This window comes from Corvus hawaiiensis, chromosome 1 (assembly GCF_020740725.1).
Source record: "Corvus hawaiiensis isolate bCorHaw1 chromosome 1, bCorHaw1.pri.cur, whole genome shotgun sequence".
Classification (NCBI taxonomy): Eukaryota; Metazoa; Chordata; class Aves; order Passeriformes; family Corvidae; genus Corvus; species Corvus hawaiiensis.
In genome coordinates, this window is record NC_063213.1 from 169,866 (window position 1) to 197,449 (window position 27,584).

Below are 27,584 nucleotides of genomic sequence, written 5' to 3' on the forward strand. Positions count from 1 at the left end.
AGCTCCCCCTCACCCACCTGCCTCCCTGCCATGGTTGACCCCACCTTGCTCTGCCTCTTTCTCAGTGGGAGTGCCCTGTGGAGCAGGAGCTCTCTGCAGAGCAAACAAGCACAAGGAGAGGGTTCCAGGCTGCCTGCCACTCCTCTCCTTTGCCTAGTCTGTGCTGGTGATTGCACCTAGCAGCTGAAAATAAGCTCTTGGAAGAAGGGGAGGTGGTGATGAGGAGCTGCCAAGCCAGGCTATTTATACTGGGTGATTCAGGCCTGTGCCCGAGTCCAGCCAGATGCAGGGGAGCTGGAACCCAGGAGCAACCTGCAAAGGACAAACCCTTGAACGAGAGGCTCTTTGCTGTGATAGCTCGTTCACTGTGCAGCTCAGATTTCTCAGGTTAGTTACCTGTGATGGACTGCACCTTCCCTCCCCGCTCTGCCACGCGTTTGCTGCAGCCGGACCAGCGGAAGTATTCTCACAACGTGAGGTCCCAAGACCACCACGGTGAGCACAGCCAGAGCACAGAGAGCTGGGGGTACCAGCACAGCCGCCTGGAGCCACTGGAGTGCCGAGATCTGCTGGTCCAGAACGCACTCTTCACTGGAGACCTGGACATGGTGCAGAAGTACTTCACCAAGAGCGCAGCCATCAATCTCATCATTGAGACCAGGGGCGATGTGCTGCGCTGGACTAGCACTAAACGTGGTGGGTATGCGAGACTGGGACGTGGGGGGGATAGTATGTGCCCAGGATGGGGCCCAAAGATAGGGCTCAGGCACCCGAGAAAAATGTTGAAAGGAATGTCTGGTGGTGGAAGAAGGACTTGGGAAGAACAGCTTTTGTGTGAGGAAGGAGGTTTCCAAGGCTGTAGAACAAATAGTAGCAGGCTTGTTGAAGGTGGCATGAGGCAGGTCTACTGGAAAATAATGAGAATAGAGCCCTTGGAAGAGTTGCTGGAGAAACACATTCTCAGGACTGTCCTGTTAGAGATTGCTGGGGTGGATGTGAAATATGTGGGAGGTGGGGAGAGTGCATGGGTGAAAAGGCATCAGAATGCTGTTCTGTTCCATGGGATGGATTTGACAAGGGGGGCAGAAATCCAGTCTACCAGAAAGATGGTGGAAGTAAACTTTCCTGAGTGACAGGAGGTAGGAGCTGATCATCCTTGGTGTTTCCTTCCATCTGTACATCTCACTGTACCTTGTCCAGGTACATCCTGGGGCTACCACACACGCTTCCACACTCTCTGGTCCCTTTTACTTACCTTCTTGTCAATGTCACCTGTGAGCTTCTCAGTAAACACTGCAGCTGGTGTGTTCAAGGGAGAGGTGTGCTGAGCAGCCTGGATGTGCCCTTGTTCTTGCTGCTGTCAGTTAGTGATGTGGTGCAGGCAGACTCCCAGAATTTAAGAGTGTCAGGTGTGGAAGGGCTTTAACTGTACCACCCTCCTCTACAGAAGGCTGGTGGCAAAAGCCACCCATACCAGAATGGAAGAGCTGTTGATGAGACTGCTTTCCCAGAGGAGCAGGCTGATTGTCCCGGTGCTTAGTCAGATGACAGTGTTTTGTGGGGATCCACTCCAGCAAGAGACAAATAGGGTGTGTGGGCTTGCAGATGCATGTGCTGCTACTTGTGAGTGGTGAAGATTATTTACTGAATTGCAAGCTTTGTACAACCCGGGTTTTGAACTGTTACAGTCTACTTAGGAATGAAATCACTAAAAGTATTGCCCTTTGTGTAACTGAGACCATTTGTCAGTAAAATATGAACTGGGTGTTGTAACTCCTGTCTTATGCTAGGCTGGCAGACACTGGAACAGCCAGTCTCTCTGCTTGTAAAGGTTTGTGCCCCAGAGAAAATGGAACAGACAATGTAAAACAACCTCATGCAGAAACTTCTCTTATCAACAAAGTTTCAAGACATGAAAACCCCAACTGAACAAGATCATTCATCAAACACAGAGCAAAAATGTGCTGCCAAATTTATCAGATAAGGGTACAGAACAAAAACCAAAACAAACCTTCATGCTACACGAGGCTTGCCTCTGTGTCTCACTGACCGTGCAGGGACAGGTTCTTAGAACTGACTCAGTGACCTTAACAGTAGGTTCTAGTGACCTTGTCTTTCCCAAATCACCCCTCTTGGTATTTTAAGGTGCCCAGAAGAAGTGTAAACTGTCTGGTGTCACTGACACTTACTCACACAGCTTTCTGCCTCCCTGGTGTGTGACTGGGAACCTCAAGCTCTCATGGGACACCTGCTTATATCCTTGGGGAAATAGAGGGTCCCATCAGGTGAGAACATCTGCCAGGGGCTTCCCTTTCTTTACCCTTTTGCAGGCTTTTGCTTTGTCATTTTAGCTAGACAAGGTGAAGTCTGCACAGACAGAGCAAACCAGATACTGTCAGCATAGAACTTGCTCATTTATTTTCATTACTGAGAAGAGTAGAGTTCCCTGTCTTACGCTCTGCTCTGGTCCCCTGGTAATTGTTGCTTGGTGGTCTGTTGGGGTCACTTAACTGGTGTTTAGCTGCAGGATCTGAGTAGTTCCGTGACACAAAATTACACTGAACACTACTAGCCTTCCACACAGTTTGACACGTTCTCTGGATCATGTGGTGTGAACAATATGTACACAGTGCTAATGCCACGTGAGCAACACATGCTCTTCTGTGACCAAGGTGGGTGGGTTGGCTGTATGCAGCCAAGTGGTGCCAGAGGAAAACACCATCTCAGGTGACAGGACTGCAGTGAGCAACTCTGAGTCAGGGGAGTGTCTGAGGACTGAAAGAAAACACTAAAGCTATGCAGGGGCTCTGTGCAAGGCTGGATATCAAGAAAAAGGAGGAAGCAGGGAGGGTCTAAAGGACAATTACCTCTAGTTTTTCCCATCCTTGTGCCTATTTCTACCACTCCTTAGGCTTTGATTAAAAAGAGATGTCCTGTAGCTTGTTTAAAAACCTCCCTAGTGCTAATGGCTCAGGTGCAACTGGTAAGTGGGTGTGCAGTGCTGGAGACGTGTGGAGCCAAGAGGTGAGCAAAGGCATGGGAGATGTGTGTGGAGCTGCTGGGGTCATGCTGTTGTGGTCTGGACAGCACTGGGCAACAAAGTGCTGAGTAGGCATGAAACAATTTCCCATTCTGTTGTTTTAGTGATGTCCCATCCCTGTTTCTACCCTTCAAGCTCCCCTGCCCTGCCTGAGGATTTTCCCTTCACAGCGGGGCACTGCAGAAGTACTGCTGCCTGAGCAGGGAGCCTTTATTGGCCTCTTGGCCCCAGCATTTGATCACAAGGTTTCCCAGAATAGAACAGCTGAGACATGAGCCATGCCCAGCCTGGGCCAAAGAGAGGGGTGTGATGTGTTCCCCCTCCCTGTGGAACACCCTGGGCTGGCAGGCAGAGTCTCAGCCCAAACACAGGCTGCTGGTGGGGCTGTGCCTCAGAGCCTGGCTGGGGTGCACAGCAGGTCCTGTCCTGGTCTCTGAGAAGGATCTGGTTGTTTGTTATGGGCAGCATCACAGGTGGAAGAGATGAGAGCCAGGAGCCCATCCGCACACAGCAGGCGGTTGGCCCTGCCCAGGTGTTCTGGCAGGCCCTGCTGGCTGGGGATCGGGAGACTGTAGCCGAGATCCTCACAGCTCCTCAGAACAACCTGAGCCCCAGTGCTGTGTTTGACACCAGTGACCTGGAAGAATGGAAGAACTACCGCTTCAACCCCCGCCGGCTGAGTATGTGGGAGCAGTGGGGCTTGGCTGTGGTGTGTGCTGTGGGGCATAGCTGTTGCTGGGGTTAGGTGTTATGGGTGCTCCTTGGGTTACAGAAGAGTGGGAATGGGAGCCAAGAGCATGGGGATGTGGTCAGGTTTTCCTGTGATCCTTGTGGAAGAGGGTTCATGTTTCTGAGAGCACGGGGTGCATCCAGGAAACCTGGCCCCTCTCACAGGTATTGTCTTAGGTGCTTGAGAACTGCTCTCTGTGCAGCCTGCACTGGGCTGCCAGGTCCCACTGCAGGTTGTGCCAGATTGTCACAACATGAGCTAGGTCTTTGAGATGGTTTAGTTTGAACCTGGCCCTGGAAAACACAGATGACCACATACTGCTTCTGCAAGAAAGAGCTGAGAGGATGTAGTGTGGAACATGCCATGCAGTCTGGGATGTCCTCCAGCTCAGTCTGGGTAGGCAGCAAGAAGCACAGTTTAAGGAGCTTTTTTCCTGTAGCATCTGCAGGCTGTTAGCCAGCAGACTGCACCAGCTCAGCGACGGTTTGTGCTGGGTCAGCATCTTTGAGAGCTGGCACATTTCAGTCCCTTGCTCTCTCCTAGGCCCTAGATGTCCATCTCTGCTGTAGCTTGTTGTCTGCACCCTGCTCAGGGCTTGTTTGGGTCCCCTGTGTGTATGGCAGCTGGCTCTGACGCTTCTCTTACTGCCCAGTTCCTTATGTTTGGGGTGCTTCACACATGGTGTTTAGCCCAGCCACCTCACTGCCATTAGCCCTGCTGGTGCCCCAGACCCTTCGCTTGCTGCACTCGTGACAACAGAAACCCCATGTATGTACCTGAGCCACAGGTGAAGGGCACACTGCACAGAACAGCCTCTGCCGTGGGCTCCTGCTCCCTGGAGCTCCCTGTCTGCACTGCTGTGTGGCCTGAGAGCCTTCCATGGATCTCTGCCTTTGGTAGGCCAGTCCAAACACCGGGACCTTGCAGGGAAGGGACTTGAAGTCCCTGGAGGGGAAACACAAGTGTCTCAGGCGGGATGTACATCAGGTGCTTCAAGGAAAAGGGCAATTCTTTGTGCACTGTGGCTGGATGTGGCTCTCTGACCTCTCTTCCCCTGCAGGACTGTGGTCGCTGAGCTATGAGCAGGAGCTCACCACGCCGCTGCACATCACGGCCAGCCGGGGCTACACGGACTGCCTGCGGCTCCTGCTGCTCCGCGGCGCTGCCGTCGACTTTGCTCCGGGGGGCAAGACAGCCCTGCATGAGGCTTGTGCCTGTGCCAGCACCGACTGTGTGCGCCTGCTGCTCGGCTCCGGAGCTGATCCTGAGGCTATCTCTGAGGATGGCTACAGGCCCCTGCACCTCTGCAAGAGCTCAGACTCCATCGAGTGAGTTCTGTTCGGGGGAGTGCAGCCAGCCTCCCTCTCCCTCAAGCCTAATCCCCTGTCGGAGGGGTCCCTGAAGATGGTTTGATGGGTGCAGAATGGGGGTGGCCTTGGTGCCTGTTCCTGGGCCAGGATCACCTCTGAGGTCAAACAGATGACTGCAAGCTCGTGTCCTTAGCAGATGCAGCTGAGCCAGGTGCTGCTGTCTGGTCTGCCCACCAGCAACATGGAGCCAGTGGTCACACTGCAATGTTCAGGGCATTCCTGAGCAGATCCACTGCATACGTGAGCAGGCATCAGGTGTGACAACACTTCAAGAGATCTGTGTGTGGAGTTAGCTGAAATTAGGGTGACAATATCTCTAATCACTAGTCATCCTGGCTTAAAACCACTGCTCCAGGGCATGAGGAGCAGGGATTTTTGGACTCTGGGGAAAAGCTGTGGGATGGTACAGATGTGGGGGCTGGGAGGTAGGATGGGAGGTGGAGATGAGAAATGGTCACCAAGTCACCTTGGTCCACTCAGGTGTGTCCGGCAGCTGCTGCAGCATGGTGCCAGTGCAAACAGTCAGACGGAGGAGGAGAATGACACAGCACTGCACGTGGCATCACGGCACGGCCTGGCAGAGCATGTCCAGCTGCTTCTGCGCCACGGGGCTGAACTGGAAGTAAAGAACAAGGAGGGGCAAACGCCCCTGAATGCTGCCTGTGCTCAGCACCACCAGCCCCAGGACATGGACCGCTACTACCGGGTCTGCCAGCTGCTGGTGGAGAGCGGTGCCAGCATCAACGCTGCGGATCGGGACCAGCAGCACCCACTTCACCTGGCCTGCAAGAATGCCAATGCTCAAATTGCAGAGTTACTGCTGGCCCGGGGTGCCAATGTCAATGTCATGAACTATGGTGGCAACACGGCCCTGCACAACATCCTGCAAGTAGCTGCCTACAAGCTGGAGCATCGCCCGGAGCTCGTGGTGCGAGCACTGCTCAACCATGGAGCCGTCCGCATCTGGCCAGGCTCCCTCCTCAAGGTGCGGGTCTCCAGCGGAGCTGGGAGTGTGGTGGGAGAGGAAGGTTGTGAACAACATCAGGGCCCCAGTGAGCCCTCCTGTCACAGCAAGGCTTGTTCCATGGCAGCCTGTTTGCTGTCCTGCCCTGCTCTGCCCAGGGCCTGGGAAGGGAGAGCTGGCATTATGGGAGAACTGGTATGGGATGGTATCCCTGATGTTTTCTCCTGGTGTGTTTTCCTGTAGGACTCTCCTTCTTCTGTCTGCTAAGCTATGTGGACAGTACTCACCCAGTTTCCATAATCACTTGCTCTGAAAAGTGGTTGGTCCTTTTTCTTTGGAGACAGTTTCTTCTCGGGGCATGCCCTCCAGCTCCTGCTGTCTCTGCAAGACACCAGCAGACAAAGGGTTAATTTCCTGTCTTAATTCCTGAGCAGTGCAATAATTACCCAGCCCGGAGATCAGCAGATTGCTCTCCCCTTTGGGAAAATACAGGAAAATCAACAATTAACACTAATTAATCTCCTATTAACGCCAGATAATGAGGATCACTGGTACAGCCAGAATAGACTCTGACAGCTACTGCTGGCCTGGGCCATGGGGAGTGGCAGCCTGAAGCCGGGGAAATCTGCCTCTGCGTGGCTTTGCTTGAGTAGGGTGTGCTCCAAAGGCTGCACTGTTGCTAGGTACATGGCATTGGTGTGTCACCTGCACCTATGCGAATGTGGGATGCACCAGACATGTACAACTATGTGTGAAGTCTTCTGGGGCTTTGTGCAGCCCTTGACATGGGCACAGCATGGACATGGACACAGGTACAGATGTCTCTGCAGCCCTGCACCAAACAGGCACAATCCTGCACCCCTGAGACCCTGGTGCATCCCTCAACAGAGGTAGAATGTGCTGTGCTCTGGCTGATCACAGAATGAGTGCCAGTCCCCGCCCCGAATGGCTCATGGTCTAACTACCAAAATGTGAAGTAAGGAACCTGGTGTAAAGCAGAGTGTTGGTGTTCATGAGCTACTTGCAGCAGTGAAGCCAATGCAGATCATCATCCCAGCCATGTATGATGGTCCCTGTGTCTTGAGGAGAAGCTGTGGGGACCCGGTTGTGCTGAAGGCAGCCATGCCATGCAGGTTGGGTGATGGCTCAGGCACCCTCTTTGCAAGGAGGGATGCTCTGGTGCTTCATACCTGCAGTGGTTTTTCTCTCGTGGGGCAGCATGCGGGACAGACAGGAATTCACCAGATTTACCATATCTGGGTTTGAGCAGTATTTTACTCACCTCAGAGTGGGGCTTGCAGGACCTTGTCCAATGATGGTGATCACCTGCTCTTTCCCTGGCCAGGTGCTGCGGTACTGCCACACCTGCCCCCGTGTCATCGAGGCCCTGGTGAACAGCTACACCCATGTGTGCGTCTCTGAGGACTGGGTGGAAGCAGTTCCAGTAGAGGTTGTACAGGTGAGGGAACAAATGCCTACAGCTGGCTGAAGAGCACAAGTCCACGTTCTGATGGGTTGCCGGGGGCATCTGGGCCTGGAGGGGGTTGGGCAGTGTGGGGTTGCCAGACACAGGGAGGGTGCTGTTGGGGACAGGGAGGATGCTCCATAGTGAGGCAAATGGATGTCTGGTTCTACCTCTGGTCCCAGGGTGATATCTTCAGCTTTGTGTGCCTCTGGTCCTTTCTTCTCTCTGTAGAAATACCCATGTTTCTACCAGTCACTTTTCTCCCTGGGGCACAGACCTCGCTCCTTGCAGCACCTGGCTCGCTGCACTCTCAGGACCATCCTGGAGGGCCGGCTGCTTCTGGTCCTGTCCCAGCTACACCTGCCAAGTGCCCTGCACCAGTTCCTGCTGCTCGGCTTTGAGGACATTCTCTACTAGGGGTTGTGGTTCCAGTCCTGCTGTGTCTTTCAGTGTAGATGTTCCATCCCTGCCAATGCAGTCTGTGCTTTGCCCTCACCCCCTTCCCCTCAGCCCACTCCTACCTGGCCACATTAGCCCCCTGTGCCAAGCCTGTTGTTGTGTCCCAGTCCCAGCCAGCCTTGTGCTCTGCCTCATGCACCTGTTTTGGAGCATTCTGTTTGTCCATACTAATCAGCACGGACTCTAGACTAAGAAAAGGAGGCATGGGGATTAGGGCATTTTGTGGTACAAGGAGCAAAGACACTGTATGGATCACAGGCTTAGTAGTAGCATAGAAACATAGATGTTTCCCTATCCCAAATCCAAATACTCTAGCCTGTACTAGGCAACTCTGGTACCCTAAATGTTTGGTGTAATCCTGTCTTTAGTCAAGTTGTTTACAGTCTGTACTGAAAGGTATTTGGAATAAATCCTGGTCTTTATACCTACCTGAGCATGACTTCTACATTTCCTTGAAGACTGTCCTGATAGAGCTCACCTGACATGTCATGGGTGGTGGCATATGCACTCAGACCTGTGCACCCACCTGCTTCTCAGAGGGAAATGTGTGGTAGGTGTTCCAATCAAATCCCTTTCATGAGGGTACAATGTCTGGGTTACCTGGCTCAGGAGCTTGGGGCAGGATGGCAGTGCCTGTGCAACACCGGGGATGTCACTGCTGGGTGAGCAGGAATGTGCCCTGAAAATGCTGCTCCCCTGGGCAGAGAGCAGCCAGCACCTGCAGAGCACTGTGTGGGTTCACACTGTGGCCTGGGCTGTACCATGCTCTCGACAAGGTAAAGGGAAAAGTTTGGTCCTGTGACTTCAAGACACAGTTGTAAAGAAGGGAAGCGCTATCCATCCTTTAAAGATCTGCTGTAAGCAAACTCCATTGCTACTTCTGGCTCAGGGAATACCTTGAGCACCACAGCTGTGGCTGGCACAGGTACCCACGGCAGCATACTGTGGGTCCCTGCTCTTGCTGCACTCGTTCTGCCTGGCCTCTCTTCATGGCCACACCAACAGTAGGACTCTGCAACATGCAGCTCTGAAGACAAAGCTGTTTGACAGACCCAGTGGTGCTGTCTGTTCCTGCCTCTCTGGCCACATGGGCTGTGGCTCTGTGCCCTCAGTTACTGTCACCTTATACTGCCAGGCCCTGCTGCTCTGAGGGGGAGAGCCCAAAATCACACTGTGAGGTTGATTGTGCTGTTCCTAATGTGCCTGTACTGCTGATGTGCCACAGCAGGAATGCTAACAGGGTACAAGAGGCATGTGTTTATGTGGTACAGGTGCACACAAGGTGCCTGGAAAGCACTTGTGGCTGCCTTTGTGTAGGTACTATTGCAGTATAGAGATAGTATATCTCAGGAACATTTAACTATGTGTTTTATGACATCCAGGGCAGAGAGGTGAGGTGCTGGCTTGAGGTGACCACAATGATCTGCAAAACAGGGATGAAGTGTACAGGGGAGCCAAAGTTTTTAAAATACACCCATAATGGCCTGCCCTCTCACCATGGACCACCAGGTAGGAACTGGGTCTGAAGCTCCCTTCTTCCTGCTAGCTGAACTGGCTTGTCTGCTCAGGTGATCTGTTTATGGGATCAGGGCCAGTGGTCTTGTTCCCAAAGTCTAATCACGACTTTAGAGAGTTCATTTTTAGCCAGGTGATGTCTGTGAGTGAAAGAGGAAGAGAAACAGGAAGGTTTGTTGTTTTTGGTGGCAGTACAGTCTGGGAGTGCCTTAGCCTGAGCTGGTGTCCTGGTCTGAAGGCAGCCTGCAGAGCAGCACACCTGGGCAGGTGTACCATTCTTCTCTCCAACATTGTCCCCATGCCCGCAGTAACTGGTGTTCAGTAATGCATGCTCAGCCACTAAAATAATATCTCCTTAAGAACAGGGAAGGGTTGAATTTAATGGTTTGCTTTATTTCGTCGTTGTTACTTGCAACTGTTAGGCTTATAGCTGTTTCCTGGGTCTTGCTGGTTGCTTTTGCTAGTTCTAAGGCGGCTCTGCGCTGGGTGATGAGGGCAGCTCCAGCTCTTCTGGTGGGAAGAGGTGAACCCACAGGGTCTGGTTTCTTCAAATGCAGGAGCAGATGGAGCTCTGGCACATCCCAGTCCTTCCTGGACAAAGGTGTTGTGGCCCAGATGGGCACCTGCTGCAATGAAGGATCCATGGTGGGGCTGCAGGTACATTTCCAGTGCTCCTCTCAGAGCCACCAGATTTACAGACAGAGCATCCTAGTGTGCACCAGACCATCAGGGAGGGCTGAGGTCAGGTGGGTGGCCAAGAGGGACAGGCCATCCCTGGCCACACATCTTCAGAAACTGAATTTTGTCTGTGCTCCCACCAAAATTGAAAGGGCAGGAGTTCCTTATGCATAAGGATACCACTGGGTAACAGTCTTCAAGGAATGTGAGGCTGGAAGGAAAAGGGAAGAACCTTTTACAGAGTGACCAAGGCAACTGGTGGGGAAAAAACGAAACCAAATCAAACCAAGCCACCAGAAAACCTTCTGGGAACTCCAGCCCTTCGGCAAACGGAAACAATCAGAAAGGTTCAAGCTAAGATGCAGGCTGAGTGCAAATGCTCTGAGTTCAACTCAGTTATGCTAATTGATTAGCAATTGATTTTCAAAAACATTTACAAGAACAGATTTTAAAAGGTTTAATGTTCCAAAGCATGTTCTGGCAATTTAATAAGCTTTGCTATTTTCTCAGGTTTCTGAAGGGGAAATTCCTAATGCAGCATTGGATCTACTTGCTGGGACAATTTTGCCAGGGAAATTTAACCATCTCGAGTGGGAGGGCTGTGGTCTCCACTGAGAACACCAAGCATCGGGTGATGTTAGCACAGGGGCACAGGGCTCTGGTGTGTTTTTACCAGCTGCTGCAGGCACAAGCAGCTGCTGGTCACTTCTGTGTCCTAGGTTTGCTGGGCATGTCTTTTGGGCACAGGCTGCTGTTCCTGTTTCAGCATCCACCTGGGTTTGTCAGCAGAGCAGTCATGGCAAGAGGAACCCTTAGGAGTGGCTGGAGAAATGTGAGTCTACCACTGCATTCTCAGTGCAGCCATTTGAGTGTCATGCTCTGGGCAGAAGTCATCTCAGTTCTAGGCAGAAGTTTCCATCCCAGCTGCAGCCACTGGATCCTGCTTTGACCCTCCCTGTGCAGCCAAAGCCCTGCCCATCCCTGGTATCCCCTTTTGACAGACAACCATCACTCTCTGCAGGCTTCCCAGCCTCAAGCAGCTGCTTGACTCTCACTCGAATTTTCCTGTTCCTCAGTAAAGAGCATGAGGCCATAATGGGGGTTAACAGTAATGGTACTTACAGCCACAAAGCAAGTAGAGAAAAGTTCTTCCCCAGCATGTCTGTCCCCACCCTGAGTTGTACCCTGCTTCTTAGATAGTTTTGAGTCAAAAAGGCATCTTTGTATTTTTTGGTTGTGGAGAGACCTTTTTTTTTCTGCCATAAATTTGACTAGTCACTTTCTGGACCTGTGTATATTTGAGCATTCTGATGCCCTTGTGGCAAAGAGAGAAGAATTGCACAGTGTATTGATCACCTCCCTCTATTAATCTTTCTGCTGTCACTGTCATGTTTCATTTGATGCCATGTAAGTATATATGGGCAATGATTGTCTTTCTCTTAATCATATTATTTAAAACTATACAGATCTCTGCTATTTCTCTCCTTATTTGGGCTGGAATTCTGTTCAGCTGTGCTGTTCCTGTGTGGAAGCTGTCACCCAGCCCTTATGCCACACGCAGGGTTTCCCTGGGCCTTTACTGGTTGCAGTGCATCCCTCGGAGATGGAGGGAGGACATCTGTGCACAGCGCTTGAAACGGGGGTGTGCTGTGGTTGTGTAAGGGTTGTTCTGTTGTGGATTTGAGACCCACACAAATGCTCAGGAACCTTGGATTCATATTTGACATGATTTGACCAGTTGAACAGCCCAGGAGGAGGCCTGAGCAGTGATGCCCTCCAGTCAGTGTGGTCTGTGCTCTGATGTTGGATGTTGCAACCTCTAATGTTTTTCAGGCTTGTTACTATCCATGATGCTGTCCCTGATTTAAAGTGAAGCCCATTCTTCTTACTTATATGTTGCACCCTATACTTCACTGTAACAACCCAGGCTGTTCATGAACCTGGTGTTTCCAGCAACCCACATCAGGTTGTCTTGAGCAAGTGCCACCTATTACTTTTACCATCCCAACAATTAATTTTTATCCATTCCAATAATTTTATCGGCAATTGTTTTTTATTTCTCTCTGATTGCTAATAGCATATAGCACTGGTGTGTGAAGAGACTAGAGCTAGAAACATGCCTGTCAAATGGCTGTGTAGGATAAGTCTCCTCAGTCACCAAGTTCTTTTGGATCTGTTAATACTGAGCACACTAACTGCAGCACACAGCTGATTTTTTCCTTATTAGAATGCCATGCAGAACTTAGTCAAATGACTTACAGGATTCTAAGCTTGGCCCATTTCTCTCAGCTCTATCAAACTTGTAGGCTTATAAAAAAGGTACATAAAATAATTTGAAAGTACTTCTTTCAAATTACATTAAATTGGGTTCTAGTTTTTACTAACTTGCCCAGGACATCCTTTGACTGCTTGTCTGTGATTGCTTGGGAGGTATGTTGAACTAACTGCTCTGTAGTTCCTTGGATATCCATGTGAACACATTTAAATACTGACAAGACATTGGTATTTTTCCCCCTAGTAATCTTAAGTTCCCCAGTGTGCCATGATTTGTTATAAAGAAAAAAAATAAATGGTTCAGTGAACTCATTAGCCAATTAAATACTCTTGGCTGTAAGCTCTTCTCTTGCACATTATAAAAATTGTTACTTACACAGTTTAGCATCTTCCTTAATTACTGATGAAATAGAAAGTATTTCATTACCACTGTAAAATATGAATATTGCACATAGTTGTTCCAAATGCAGAGCAGAAATATTTAGTGAGTTATTGGTTTTCATTATGCAGAATGTGTGTTGCACACAGACACCTGGGGCAGGTGCCCAGTGCCTACAGGTCTCTGGGTTCTCTGCTGCAGGGGCATCCTGCTCTAGGGTCGATGTTTCAGAAAGTTTGAGAAATCAGAGGGGTTCAGAGTAGCACCATGAGTGGGTGATGGGCTGCAGTGGCTCCTGGCTGTGGGAGCTGTGGAGAGGGGGGCTTGGACACACCAAGCTTGCTCCTCAGAGTCCCATGTGGAGGTGTGGGTGCCTGTTCTCCAGTTTCGGGTTCACAGGGCAGGAGGGGCTGAGAGCCCACTCCCAAAGAGCACCAAGGGCCCCTTCATTGTCCCCTGACACCCACTGCTGGACCCTGCTGTGCCTTCTTGCTCAACCTCCCTGCAGGGTTCATTCAGCACTGTCAGGCCTTCCGAGTGGCACTTGGAGGTAAAACTAGATCTGGTGTCTGGAAGTTGAAGCTGGGCAAACACGTATTAGAAATGAGACATTTTTAATAGCAAGGGCAATTAATCTTCTAGTTAATTGCATCTTAGAACAGGTTATCATGGTGGATGTAGATTTCTTATCTCAGGGGTTATTTTAAAATCACATGGGGATCTGCCCTAGCCCAGACCAGGGATCATCTGCATGGTGCTCGGCCCAGCCCCAAGGAGATCAAGCTGATTAATTACAGATCTATGAACCACTCCCCTGCACTGGGCTGCCACAAGCTGCTGTCTGTGTCACACCACTGAGACTGTGTGTGGCCCCATGATAATAAGTTCCAGTTTCCCTTCCCAGCACTGCTAACTCCATTGACACCTCAGTGACAGCTCAGACTTGACCTGAGTTTCCTTCATTTTGACCCCACTGGTTTGTACGGATTCTATCACCTTCCTTGCTCTGAATGTGCTGCCTGCAGCGGTTTCTGAGAAAAACATTCTGAAATAAATGGTGATGCTGCTTTTATTAAGTTATTTAAATATTTGCTCTTACACCATTTCTCTCACAAGCTTTAGCTTTGACATCCCAGCTGTTTGGCAGCACCATACATATTTCACTTGAGCAGGATGGACAGCAGTCAGGAGTTCCAAAGGACCCCAGGGCTGGATGTGACCCACAACGCCAAACCCCATCCTTTCCCCAGCACATGAGCACCTCAAGGGCTGCCTGACAACCCTGGCTGTGATTTCCCCCTGAAGAGGGACTGCACGGTGCCCTGACTCAGGGTAGTAGGAACCTCAGTGTCCACCCCAAGCTGTGACCCCCCCTCACAGCAACACAGCCCCCCTGAGGACTCATGCTGGGGTCTTGCTTGGCCTGACAGCAGCTCTCCCACTGCCGAGGGCTTCTGGTCTTTCTTTGTGAGGAGCATGACTCCAAATACTTCCTGCACTTCTGTTTCCATCCAGACGTGTTGCAGCAGATGCTGATGCTCCTGAGGTGCCATGCTCCACAGGTGCATCCCAGGGGAGCAGACCCCTTTTGCACACTGGTGCTCTTTGAGCTGTCAGCCCCGCTCTGGCTCACTGCCACATGTCAGCAGTGTCACCTGCAGCTGCTTACCAGGGATGGGTGGTTCAGGTCACTAAAGGAATCACCAGCAAACGTATCAATAAAAGCAGGTTTGGTATAACTGTGCAGTGGTAGCAGAAGACATCAAGAAGGATCAGAAGACAAGGAAATGGCCAAAAAAAGTTGCCTCAGGGACCTGGAGAAACCTGAGCAGTGACAAAATAACAATATATTAACATGGAAAAGTTACCTGAGCACATCTCCTGCGAGGAAAGGCTGAGGGAGCTGGAACTGTTCAGCCTGGAGAAGAGAAGGCTCGAGGGGATCTCAGTGTGGATAAATACCTGAAGGGAGGACACTAAGACGATGGAGTCAGGCTGTTTTCAGTGGTGCCTTTGACTGCACTGTGCTCCCAGCTGAAGAAACGATATTCATGTCACAGACTGTACTGTGGATAGTGCTGCATAACCCATTTTGCTCTGAATCCTGCATCCTGCACTCTGAGAACACCAGCTTTGCTTATAGGCTCCTGGGTTCTGTCACAGAGCCATGAGATGTATGTCTATATAGTGCCCTGCAGATGATGGATGTCTTCCGAATGAAAGGTTCTAGAGTGCCATGCTCCCATAACTGCTGGGGCAGAGCAGTGCACTTGGAGAGAGCTGCTTCCAGGCTAAACATGCAAGAGGTACCAGCCCTGTATCTTAGAAGCCCCATAAATTATCTAAAGAATTTGGCTAGCATTGCTCTCCCTGAGCAGGATCCAAACACAGGAGTGAGGGAGGGCTTGGCTCTCCTAAGCAGAACAATCCTCAAAGAAATATGTGAACCTTGGCCAGGAGTACGGAAACAAAAATTTCTGGTCTGAGATATTGTGAACAGCAAACCCATGCAGCTGGGAATGCTCTTGCTACTGTTAATGAGGATCCTGGATTCTTATTGCTCTAGCTATGGCTCTGCCGGGTCTCTAGATCTGAAATATGTTCCTCAGGCATGAACAGGCATTTCCTCAGCTGCTGCAGACAGGTTTTGCTGTCAGAAGCTTAAGACAGAAGTACATGGGGCAGCTCTGCAGTCAGGGAAAGCCTGTGGGGCCTCCAGGGAAAGCTGGGACCTCCTGGGTGCCCCTTGCACATGAGCCCTTGCCTACCTCAGGCAGTGTGTGGCTGCAGAGCCTGATGGATCATGCCATGGGCACATCCAGTAGCAGAATCTGTGCCTGGCGGGAGCCCAGCTTTGGTCAAACAACATCATGGCCACAGCCAGCCTGTTATCTAGACTTCCCAAACTTTGAGTAAATAATTTTACAACATTACTCTTGCTTTCAATATGTTTAGCAGCTATATTGCAGGAATGCCTAGAGGCTGTGACTAGATTTAGTCCTGTTGTGCTAGATTCCGTGCAGAGATAGTAAGTGGAGCAGGTAGAGGCATAAAGTTAAGACTGCATAGCAGTTTCCATTAGGAAGACCTGCTTTCATTTCCCAGTCAGTCATTACATTTTAACTGTTGCACTTGTGGTTGCTGTGCTTTGTGCCTGTCTCAAAACTCTACCCATTACAGATACAGCAAAAATTAATTGGCCTGTATTTGGCCAACAGCTGGTGCATCAGGAATACATTCCAGACTCTCCACCTCAGAGAGGAGTGCTGGCCCGGATGGTTCTTTTTCTGCCCAGCAGCACGGGATCAAATTTTCCTTAATTAACAGCCTCTGAGGATCCCACTTTGCATGTTCCAAACAAGGACACTTTTAGAGGCTGATCCTCCTAGGATCCTCCGTGCTGACCAGACAGGCCATGTACCATCTTCAGGACAGACACTGTGTCCAAAGTGTCAAGTGTTGAGCAGGACACTTTCCAGTCTTTCCTACAGACTCCAGAAAAGCAGGCAAATGGACTTGTCCATGTTCACATGTCCAAAGCAAGGAATGGAGAAGAGGAGGAGAAGAAGCTTGAGCATTTCTAATGCAGAAAACAGAGAAGAGAGGTGGGAAGCAAAGGCAGACTGAGGATGGAGGGCCAGCTTAGGCAGTGGCGTGATGGAGGAGATGGGCCAGGCTGGTCTGTGATTGCTGAAGGTGCTGCTTGCAGAGACTGGACTTGAATTCAGCACTCGGGGTCCAGCTTGGTGAGACTCAGGATCACATGATGAGACTGAAAAACACGAGCCATGACCCAGTGACCCCAAATCAGGAGAGAGCAGGCACACACAATCAGTATTTCTGCTGTACCTGGCATGTTGGACAGCCTATCTTCAGGTATGTTAAGGGAACACACTGGGTCTTTGAGAGGGAGGGATGAAGCCCTTTAAACTGGAATTGAGGGGCTTTCTGCAGAGAAGGTGTGTGGAGAGGGAAAGACGCCCAGGGAGCATCTGAGCAGCAGAGATCTGAGCCTCAAGTGGAAGCCATGGAAACTGCATTTCACTAGGCAGTAAGAAGCTGTGGAAGATTAGACAGGGGTTACACAGTTGAAATTGGGAAAACCCATGGAAGTCCAATGGGTGGATGTGCAACCTGGTCCCTCATTCTAAGTTGGCTTACCCTGAGAGGATTGTGGATGTGGGAGCTCTGTCCCATTTGATGTACACACCAGACTACAGCAGCACAATCTTTGCTTTATTATCCTTACAACCTTTTTTCTTTTCTGCAGTCCTTCAACATATCTCTCTCTGAATCTTTGCTTTACTATTTGCACGTGAGTTTCTACCTCTACCACGAAGTCTCATGAGACAAAGTAAACCAGAGTGGAGTGAGTTGTTGGTGCCTTGAGTACATTCCCCCCTCCTGGAGGTTTGGCCCTCCAGGGTCAGGGCCAACTCATATGATGCAGCCATCTGTCATCAGATCTGCTCTGCTAATCTTACTCAGGTCCTGTGGGAATGCACCCTGGTCAATGAAGCCCCTGCCTTGCTACAGCCCTTCCTGCTGGCTTCCCACCTCTCTGGAAGCAGCCTTTCCTTGCTGCTCCTAGCATGGAACCTGAGACTCAATGTTTGAAGGGAGATGGGGGCTGCAGGTAATGCAAGTGTACGATCAGGTAAGCAGAACCTTAATCTACATTAGTAGGGACTTACAGGGTGCATGCTGCTGCTGTACAGAGGTCAGTACTGAGCTTGCACTGTTGTCTTCAGGCAGGACCTGCTGCTGTGGGCACAGGCTGCCATCCTTCCTCGTGGGAGCTGCAGCTCACCCCCAGCTCGCTCAGTTACCCAACAAGGTCACTAAAGAGAGCAGTTTCCTGTTGCTCTCAAATATCTTGCTAACCTCTCTGTAGGTGTGAGGTGTGGGTTGGTTACATAGAAAAGATTCATTGAAAAATTGATCAAATTGCATTTGCTCAGGAGCCAGGAAGCTGCTTGCACAGCCTGGATCTGGGCCCTTTTGAGTGCAGTCTTGAGATCCAGTAACACATGGCTATGCTTTCACTTTCTCCATGGTCTAAGGTGCCTTCATAGCAGGGAATGGACCCAAACTATGTGCACGAAGGTGACTCCAACCTGAAGGTTCCTTCACCTCAGACATGTGGTGGATGAGACAGGAGAGCTGGGGCAAGGACAGACAGAATGTGAGCACTGACCAGCAGATCTGGAGCCATGTCCCTTATTGTGTCAGAACTGGTCTCTGTGGTGGGATTCATCCAAATGCTTGTCACTGCCATGCTCCTTCCCAGCATGGAATCTGGGCCCTAGTCCTGGACTAGGGGCCACAACCAGTCAATGACCTGCAAAGACAGGCATCTCTCACTCTCTCAGGGGTGGGAGGTGTCTGCATCAGACTAGTGACAGGGACCCCCTATGCCAGGCCTCAGTTTTATGGTTCAATATTTGAGCCTGGATGATTATCTTATCACTGACTTCTCCACACCCATTTCTCTGGCTTGGGGCAGGACCATTCTTGCTGTGGAGGGATAATTCTTTGGGACCACAAGGATGTGCCACAGAGAAAGGCACAAAAGACATGAAAGAAAGAGGAGGCTCTGTGATGTCATATCTGGGCCCTGGGGATTCAGATTGTGCCTGTTTAGTGGAGGAAGGCTGAGTACCCCACTTTCAGTACAGTGGGCCCACTTTGCCTCACTTACATGCTCCACACAGGACCCATGAGTCCAACTCCATGGCTGGGCTGTCACGTCCCACAGAAAACAAACACTTCAAAGTGGTGTTCCAGACCTCCTCAGGGACAGAGCAGAAGGTGATGGTGGAGAAATCCATGTGTTTACACAGATATTGATGCCACCAGGGAGCCTGGGTAGCTAAGCAGCCAGAGGTACTGCCTCCCTGGTCAATGGGGGAATGCAAGCAGGAACACACAGGGGACTTGAGAAGAGGAATACCCCTAGGTGAGAGCTAGAGGTCTGGCATGTCACTGTGCCACTGAAACTACAGTTGGAGTGAGTGTAGACACGACCTCAGCTCTAGCATTTCTTGACTTCCAAGCACTTTACACGGAAATCCTAATACTCTTCTGAAGCAGGGCTTCGGCGTGCCTATTGCAGGTCTGGTGAGCAGCTCTCTATAGACAGAGGACAACCCAAATGCCGAGCTGGGGCCAGAAAGTCCTTTGTTTTAGCGTGGGAACTCCCCACAAGGAGCAGGCGATGTTTCCCCGGACACAGAGAGCACAGCGGAGCCGTGCAGTTCTCGCCGCAGCTCGGGAGCTTTCACTCGCACGGGTGTCGCTTGCTCTGCAGATGGAGCGATGCGCACCAGGGCCGCTGCCCGTCACCGGGGGACGAGTCTGACACGCGGAGTGCGGGGGGGGCCGAGCAGTGTCGGGGCCGGGGGAGCAGCAAGAGGGGGCGTTTCAGGACACCCCCCCCTTCCCCCGCTCCCAGACCCGGTGCGTCTGCGGGAGCCCCCGCGGTCCTCCCGGCCCCGCGGCGCCCGAGCCCGCCGGTCTCACGGAGACCCCGCTCCGAGCTGACAAGGCTCCAGGGCCGGGAAAGGGGCAGTCCCGACCCTGCCCGGTGGTTGCTCCCTCCGCTCCCTGTTCGGCGGCGGGCGGTCTCCAGACACGGCACAGGCACGGCACGGCGCAGCCCCGGCATGGGGCGGCTAGTGCCTGGCCAGGGCCGGTCCGTCGGGGCGCTGGAGCCCTCCCTTCGCCGCCGTCCCCGGGCCACTCCCCGCGGGCTCGGCCGTCAGGAGCTGCCGAGAAGGCCGGCTCGGGTCCGGCTACGGGAGCCGGTGGTGCCGGGGCGGAGCAGAGCCGGCTCGCCCCGTCCGTGGGCCCGGCTCGGGCCCGGAGAGGGCTGTACCGAGTGGCGCGGTCCCGTCCCGTCCCCACAAAAGCACCCTTGTCCTGGCCCCGTAATTGCTAATCATCAATCACCATTAATAACAGCTGATGAGGCGGGAGGGGGAGGTGCCTTCCCAGGGGCCGGCCGTGCCGGGGGAGCGGGGCGCCTTGCCCCGCCGGAGCGGGGGCTGAAGGAGGAACTCGACCGTGATGTGCAGAAGATGGATGAGAGCAGAGGGCGACACCCCCGCCCGCCTCCCCTCCCCTCCCCTCCCCTCCTCCCCCTCCCCTCGGCGGCCCGGCCCGGCCCCCCCGCAGCGGGGCGGGCGGGCGGCTCCGAGCGCGCCTCCACTCCGCCGCGCCGAGCCAGCGAGCGGGCGGGCGGGCGGCAGCTCTCGCCGGGCGCCGGAGCCCACGGGAGGCGGAGGGCGCGGGCCGGGGCCGGGGCCGGGGCCGCGGCAGCGGCGGGGCCCGGCGGCGGCGGGATCGCGGCGAGTTGGCGGCGGCCCGAGCTCGCCGGAAAGTTGGTGCCGGCTGAGCCGGAGGCGCCCGCTCGCCATGCAGAGACCCGGCGGCCAGGGGACCGCCTTCTCCATCGACTCGCTCATTGGGACGCCGCCGCCGCGCTCCGGGCACCTGCTCTACACCGGGTACCCCATGTTCATGCCGTACCGGCCGCTGGTGCTACCGCAGGCGCTGTCCCACGCCCCGCTGCAGTCGGGGCTGCCGCCGCTGGCCCCGCTCGCTTCCTTCGCCGGCCGCCTCACCAACACCTTCTGCGCCAGCCTGGGCCAGGCCGTGCCCTCCATGGTGGCGCTCACCACCGCCCTGCCCAGTTTCTCTGAGCCCCCCGACGGCTTCTATCCGCCGCAGGAGCTGCCCCCGCCGCGCGCCACCCCCGACGCCGGCTGCCGGCGAGGCGCCGACGGCCTGGAGGCGGAGGAGCTGCCCCCGGGCCGCGACAAGGGGCCGGCCGAGCCGCCGCTGCACTTCCCGGACCCCTTCCCCGGCCTTGCAGGTAAGAGCGGCGCGGGCCCGTCCTGCCGGGCGGAGAGCAGCCGCCCCGCCTCACCCGGATCCCCGCAGTCCCGGGGAGACCTGCCCGGGTTCTCTCCGCCGTCCGAGCGGCACCTGGGGAAAGGCGGTCTTGCGGCCCGGAGCCCGCCAGGACGGGAGCCGCGGAGCGGAGGTGCTGGGGGCCGGGGCGCGGCGGGTAGGACGGCGGGGTCGCCACGGGTCGCGGCGGCGGGACCTGCCCTCAGCTGCACTTGGGCCGAGCCGGGAGGACCGAACCGAATCCCCTCCGTCCCAGGCCTGGTCCGCAGCGCCCACAGCTTTCGCGGATGGGAGTCAAACTTCGCTTGCCTCGGCCGGGCCGCGGGGCAGGAGGGGCGGGAGAGCGGCCGGTCCTGGGGGACGCCACGGTGGGACTGGAGCGCCGCGGCCCGGAGCCCCGGCCGGACCAGCTGCATGGAGCTCTCCGAGGTCCTGGCACTCGGCCCGGGGCGAGTGAGGTGGAAGGTGGCGGCGAGTCCCACGGCTCGGTCCGCAGCCCTCCCCGCCCGCACCGATCTTGGTCCCGGTCCCTGTCCCGGTCCCGTTTGGTGCGGCGCGGGGCTGCGCCTTGTCCCCAGCATGATGCCGCGTCCCGGGCGGGTGCCTCCCGGCGTCGCCGTGCTGCGACTACCGTCTTTTCAAAGTTTTCTTTCTAAACCAGGGGCGACGGTGGAGCAGGTCCCGCTCCGAGGCGGCCGCCCGCAGCCCCGCTCTCCTCCGTGCTGGCCGCCACGCCCGCCGTCTCGGCACCGGCTCAGCCCGACGGCGCGGGCAGGCGGCAGCGCCCCTCCCGGGACCCTCGGTGCGGCCGGGAACGGCTCCCGTCGGGGTCCTCGCCTTTGTGCGCTGCGGCCGCTCCCCGAGTACAGCACCAGCCTCAGAGACTTGTTGCTCCGTATTTCTCAGCCAGGTCCAGCACTCACCTTCTTTTCCCTCGGGTCCTGCAGCACGGGGCGTGAGGGGTCCCTGCGGCAAGACCCAGACGAGCCAGCTGCTGCTTCTCTGGCGTGGCCTCTCTTGAGCTGTCTCCCCTGGCCACTCCTGAAATCCACCTTTGTCTCACAGGCTTCTTGGCATGGGTGTGTGCTGAGAATCACTGCTGCTTCTTGCAGTGCTTGGCTGTTTGTTCTCCATCCTCTCTTTAGTCTCTCCTGGGTAAGCCCAGATGTCTTCCTTGCCCTGCCTTGTTCATCCCTCAGAAGAGCATTTCACTCACTCAAGTACCCCTTAGAACTCGCACCCCAAGTAGGACAGTCGGGGCATTCTACTTCCCCCTTGCCTTTATGGGTTACTGGGGTATTGGGTGCTCCTCCAGTGCTCACCAGCCTCTGTGCTGAATCAAAAGCCCTGTGCGATCTTACTTTTTTTGTGAAAGTCTTCTCGAGAGCAGCTCTGCCCTGGCCAAAACCAGGTCTATACAACCTTGTCTTTCCAGTCTGTGGGCAGATGAACTCCATTGTGCTTGATCTCCCTCTGTGGCTCCTCCATAACTGAGCCCAATATGTTCCCTCCTCCCAGGGGACTCAGATGAACTGTCTCAGACCGTGGCCACTTCTGAATCCAAGAAATTCTACCTCTAAGACTTTTCCTGTTGCAACTGGATCATATGATGGAAGGGAAGATGTCTTGCTACTGCTGTTCATCCCCTGCTGCCTCTGAGCACTGGGCTTGCTCTGGAGCCATGAAGGATGCTTGTCCCCCTGCACAGGCCCATGTGGACCCAGTTCTGTGGGATTTGTCAGGCCAAATGCGCCCACCTTCTCCTTTACCTATTGTTTGTCCTGGCTGTACCAGACAAAACTGGAGATGGACAGTGGGGTTTGTTTTACAACCATCTTAGAGGAAACTCAGGAAGGCTGCTGTGAGCTTTTTCCCAGTATTAAGGAATAGAAAGATGATTCATGTCAAAAGGAGTCATCAAAAACTATCTGTAATGCAGTTTGCACTCACATCCAGTCCGTGGCCCCGGCCAAAAGCAATTGTCCAGGGAGGAGCAAGAGAGCACAACCTGTGCAATGCTCAGTTCTAAAATGATACTTTCCTCACATCCAACCATCTGCACATTAGGGACTTCCTGTACCAAGTGTTGTTTCTGTTTATTTAGTAAACTTCGACCAGTTTGTTTTCTGTGGCCTTATCTAATCTCCCCTGGAGTCCACCAGAAAGGAGGGATAACCTTGACATCAGCCACATCAAGATGGTAAGATGTTCCACAGATTGTTTACCTGCAGAAGAAACTTGTGAAGAATAAATGCCTCCTTTTGATTGTTTCACTGACATTAAGTGACTTACACTCTGGAGCGACTGCCTCTGTCTCTAGGCTCTGTTAGTATCTCCATCATGCAGGTGTCTATGGACACAGGATCAGTTGCTCCCTGGATCAGCAAAAGGGATCAATGCACTATTTTGGGGCTTCTCTCTGCATCCACTGGGTTTGAAACTTGCTTCCAGCTGTTGCCACCCCTCTTGAGCAGGGAGAAGCATGTAGGGAAACTGGTGGTGAGAAGCAGCAAAGCTTGAAGTCTGGCTTATTTCTACAGCTGCCACAAAGACATGAACCCTGGGGTAAGGGTACTTAACATCCCTAGCTCTCCACACCTCTTGTGAGAGCAGGTTTGTTCCTGAGCTGTACAGATCTCCTCTGAGATTCAGGCAGTAGTCTGAGACTCTTTCTTGGTTTGATGTAGTGATTGCACATTCAGCTGGGGACAGGGTGAAGTTTCTGTTGTTGCTGTGTGTGCTTACCAACACAGGGCTCATTACAACACCCATTCCTGATCCAGGTCTTCCTGATCCTGCTTGAATAGCTTTGTCACCTGTGACACCTAAGTCTCCTCACCATGCTTTCCACAACCACAGTGATAGAATCACAGAATGGTTTGGCTTGGCAGGGACCTTTAAAGGCCACCTAGTCCAAACCCCCTGCCCCTGTGGGCTGGGACATCTTCAACTAGATCAGGTTGCTCAGGGCCCTGTCTGACCCAGCTTTGGGTGTTGCTGGGGATGTGGCATCCACTGCTTATCTCGGCAACTTGTGCCAGTGTTTCACCACATTCATTGTGAATAATTCTTTCTTATATCTAATCTAAATGGACTCTCTTTTAGTTTAAAACCATCACCCCTTGTCCTATCACAAGAGGCCCTGTTAAAAGTCTGTCTTTCTTATAAGCCCTCCTTAAGTACTGAAAGGTTGCAATAAGGTTTCCCTGGAGCCTTCTTTTCCCCAGACTGAACAACTCCAACTCTCTCAGCCTGTCCTCACAGCAGAGGTGCTCCAGCCCTCAGAGCATTTTTGTGACCCCCTTTGGATTCTCTTCAATGTCTTTGACAAGATCAATGAACAGCTGTGACTTTGTGAAAAGCCAACCAGTGAGTAAGGCCTATTCTTCATCTACTACTTCTCGTTGATTTTTCAATCATGATGCTTTGCTTCGTGACAGCTTCACTTCATGTTCAAAGGCCTTGAAAGTCTCAGTATAGCCCCAACACACAGGTGGGATCCCTGCCTTCATTCCTTCCTTGCTGGGGACATAGTAGGTGACTAACAGACCAATATACCAATTTCCTTTGTGAAAACATCTGATTTAGATTCTGTTATCAAACAGTTCCGAGTTCCTTACTGCAAACCCAGCTCTTTTATAAGACACAAATGGAAGAGTGCTAGAGACCATTTAAAATTTGGAGTCTGGTTCAGAAGAGAGTATTCAGAGATAGCACCTGTTTTACAAACCATCATGTTGCTCAGCCTTCTTCCAGTCTCCTGGGGCACAGCCTGGGCTAACAGGAGCAAACTGTCCTACCAGCACTCTTTGCTGGTGTGGCTGCTGGGATGCCATCTGCCATCCCTGGGGAATTGCAGTGCCAGGGCAGGACCTAAAGAGCCCTTGGGGAAGACACTGAATTCCTCGTAAGAGCTCTCTTACCTTGTCAGGCCCCGTGCTCCACCAGAGAGAGACGGTACACAGAAGCTAAAAGCTCTTCTTTTCTTCAGCAAAGTGCTTGCATGAGCCTGTGCAATGGCAGCCAAAGTGCTCCCTGCCACCTGCTGCTAATCCTCAGCCCCACAAGCATAAATTCTCTGGGTCTTTACCCTCTATGCACATGGGAAATCTCTTCCCCTGCTCCCTACCCTCAGGAAGAAAGAAATCACTCTGCAGCAGGATAGAGATGATGTTCTTTCCCACTGTAGGAAGCAGGAGGAGCGGGGAGAAGATTCCAGATCTCCAAAGCCACCCACCGGCTCTCAGGAAGCCATAGGCTTGCTGCAGGACTAACAAGGGATGAGGGATCTCCACAGTCACCAGACTACCAGGAATGTCTTCTGGGTTCAAGTAGTCTCTTGCAGTTCTGTTTATGTATTTAAACCCTGCACTATCAGGCTTCTGAGGGCTGTTCTGCCTTTCCCACTGAGATGATCCAGTGGCCCAGGTTGCATGTGCCAGTACCTGGACGCTGCTTAGAAGTTTGGAGAGCTGCTGCTTCTCCTTCTGCATGGTGGGTTATATAGAGTGGCAGTGCTTCAGGACAACTCCTTCCAGCAGTGATTACTGCTCTTGGGTCAGACGAAGAATTTTCTGGTCTCTCTAGTCTCAGCACGACAGAAAAGCTTCTTCACCTGCTTGTGCATAGCTCTGGGCCCTCCCTTCATGACCTCTGTCTATGGCCAAGAACATCTTCTCACTTTGTTTGAGTCCTTCTACTATGAAAGTGACTGTCTTGCAGGCCTCTTTCCCCCCCTCTATCTCCACCATGTCTTCCCTTGCTCCATGGCTGTTTAATCATTCAGGCAGCAGTTTGGGACACAAGAAGCTTGCAAGGAAGAGATTCATACCCCGGTACCCTATCAATATCCTCACAGGCAGCTGAACAGAGGTGTCTGTGGTGATCCAAGCACTGCATTCTGTCTGGTGGCCTGGGATGAGATGCTGTCTGTTGTGTGGTGTTGACAGGCTCTGTCTTGCCCCTCTGCCCACTGCTGGGCATAGCTGAGCCCTGAGCATCAGCTGCCTCAGCACCTTGTTCGCTGGCCACACAGTCTGCTGTGGTGTGTCCTTGGATTAGGGAGGGAGAGCCAGAACTGGTCCACCCCATGTCCTGTAGAGCCCTGCAGAGAGGTTTGCTGGGCTGGAGCTGGCTCTGGATGCTGTTTCCAGGACAGTTCTGCAGCTCTTGGCTGGCTATTTTCTGAACGGCATCGATGGTTTGGTGCACTGGGAAGGGACAGGGAGGGCTGAGCTGAGAGACGAGGTATGGGCGTTCTTTCCAATGCGAAGGTCCAGACCTGGAAGTGTTGTGATGTTCTCCACTAGACTGAGACCTGCTACGGCTGGGCCGTGGGATGGGGCAACTGCTGAGGGGATCAGACCCCGGGGTGGCCGCCGGGTCTGTCGGTGCTGACCCTTGCCGCCGGGCAGGCTGCGGGGAGCAGGGCGCTGGGGTCCGCGAGTGGAGCGGCTGGCGCTGCCCGCAGCAGGACCCGGTGCAGGGCTGCTGCTGCTGGGGCCGGAGCCGCTGCTTCGCCCGCTCCGGGGCTGCGGGACGCGGTAGTGACGGGGTCCAAGACTGCGGGAGGAGCTGCAGCCTCCCGCCGAGGGTGCGGGGAGAGCTTCCCCCGCGGCTGCGGGGGCTCTGGGAGCCGAGGGACCCCGGGCGGGACGGGGTGCGGGCGGCGGGGCGGGGCGGGGTGGGGTGGGGTGGGGTGGGGGCGGCGGGCCGCGCCGGCGGACACTGACGCTGTGTGCCCCGCAGACGGGAAGGCGTACAGCTCAGACGAGGAGAAGCTGGAGGTGAAGTCGGCGGCGACGCCGTGCAGCGAGCGGGAGGAGGAGAGCTCGGCGGGCGAGAGCGAGGAAGAGCCCTTCCTGGACGGGGCAGCTGCCGGCACCGCGCTGGGAGCCAAGGGCAAGGGCAAGGGCGGCCCCGCCGCCGAGCAGCCCCCGCCGGGCTCCGGGGCCGGGAAGAGCCGCCGGCGCCGCACGGCTTTCACCAGCGAGCAGCTGCTGGAGCTGGAGAAGGAGTTCCACTGCAAGAAGTACCTGAGCCTGACGGAGCGCTCGCAGATCGCACATGCCCTGAAGCTGAGCGAGGTGCAGGTGAAGATCTGGTTCCAGAACCGCCGCGCCAAATGGAAACGCATCAAGGCTGGCAATGTCAGCAACCGCTCGGGAGAGCCTGTCCGCAACCCCAAGATCGTGGTGCCCATCCCGGTGCACGTCAATCGTTTCGCCGTGCGCAGCCAGCACCAGCAGATCGAGCAAGGCGCTCGGCCCTGAGCCCAGCGGAGCTCCCGGACCCTGGGGCGGGTGGCGGCGGCGGGGAGGGGGCCCGGGCGCCCGCTCCCACTCCTGTGTACATGTCCCTTATTTATTCCGTGTAAACTCTGTACATACGGCAGCGTGTCCTTCTGCCCGTGCCACGGGGGGTGCGGCCGCCTGGCCCTCGGGCCCTGGCCGCCCGCCGGGCCGGGCTGAGCCGGGCCGGGCCGGGCCGGGCCCGCGCTGCCGCTGGCGCCCGCCCATGTATAGCTGTGATTTCAATAAATTATTTTCTATGGAGCAAGACCACGTTCTTCCTCGCTGCAGGGACGGGGGTCCCGGGGCCCCGGCCTGGCGCGGGCAGAGAAGGAGAACAAGGTAGGGAGAGGGGTGGGAACAGGGACAGCGAGAGGGACAGGGATACGGGCAGGGGCAGCGGGCGGCGGCGCCCACCCCAAGGGGCGACTGCGGAGGTCGGGGAGGGCGAGCGGACGGGGAGAAGGGGAGGCTCCGGGGCTCACCCGCCCCTGGGCCGGTGCCGG

The 27,584-nt window shown here is 54.1% G+C and overlaps 2 protein-coding genes across 4 annotated transcripts; both read left to right on the top strand.

Annotated features, from left to right (window-relative positions):
* Window positions 1-243: 243 nt before the first annotated feature.
* Window positions 244-15,048, top strand: ASB10 (ankyrin repeat and SOCS box containing 10). 3 transcript variants are annotated; one of them, XM_048292390.1, is made up of 5 exons: window positions 244-696; window positions 4,831-5,098; window positions 5,621-6,125; window positions 7,450-7,563; window positions 13,991-15,048. In XM_048292390.1, the coding sequence occupies exons 1-5, from the start codon at window positions 402-404 to the stop codon at window positions 13,994-13,996; spliced, it is 1,188 nt and encodes a 395-aa protein (XP_048148347.1). In that variant the 5' UTR covers window positions 244-401; the 3' UTR covers window positions 13,997-15,048. The 3 variants fall into 3 exon arrangements, with proteins under 3 accessions (XP_048148347.1, XP_048146686.1, XP_048147517.1); XM_048290729.1 differs by lacking the exon at window positions 13,991-15,048 and adding an exon at window positions 7,801-8,456 and having other exon boundaries at window positions 246-696; XM_048291560.1 differs by lacking the exons at window positions 244-696; window positions 13,991-15,048 and adding exons at window positions 3,437-3,720; window positions 7,801-8,456.
* A 5,172-nt stretch (window positions 15,049-20,220) lies between these two features.
* On the top strand, window positions 20,221-27,247 carry GBX1 (gastrulation brain homeobox 1). Its single transcript, XM_048293434.1, has 2 exons — window positions 20,221-20,750; window positions 26,537-27,247. Exons 1-2 carry the CDS (start codon window positions 20,291-20,293, stop codon window positions 27,058-27,060), a joined length of 984 nt encoding a protein of 327 aa, XP_048149391.1. The 5' UTR covers window positions 20,221-20,290; the 3' UTR covers window positions 27,061-27,247.
* Window positions 27,248-27,584: the final 337 nt, after the last annotated feature.

Excerpts from the sequence above, each read along its gene's own strand:
- ASB10 (XM_048290729.1), top strand. The coding sequence starts at position 402 with ATGGACTGCACCTTCCCTCCCCGCTCTGCCACGCGTTTGCTGCAGCCG. Across the intron at positions 697-4,830 it reads CTGGACTAGCACTAAACGTG|GACTGTGGTCGCTGAGCTAT; the intron begins GTGGGTATGCGA and ends CTTCCCCTGCAG. Across the intron at positions 7,564-7,800 it reads TTCCAGTAGAGGTTGTACAG|AAATACCCATGTTTCTACCA; the intron begins GTGAGGGAACAA and ends TTCTCTCTGTAG.
- GBX1 (XM_048293434.1), top strand. The coding sequence starts at position 20,291 with ATGCAGAGACCCGGCGGCCAGGGGACCGCCTTCTCCATCGACTCGCTC. Across the intron at positions 20,751-26,536 it reads CCCCTTCCCCGGCCTTGCAG|ACGGGAAGGCGTACAGCTCA; the intron begins GTAAGAGCGGCG and ends TGTGCCCCGCAG.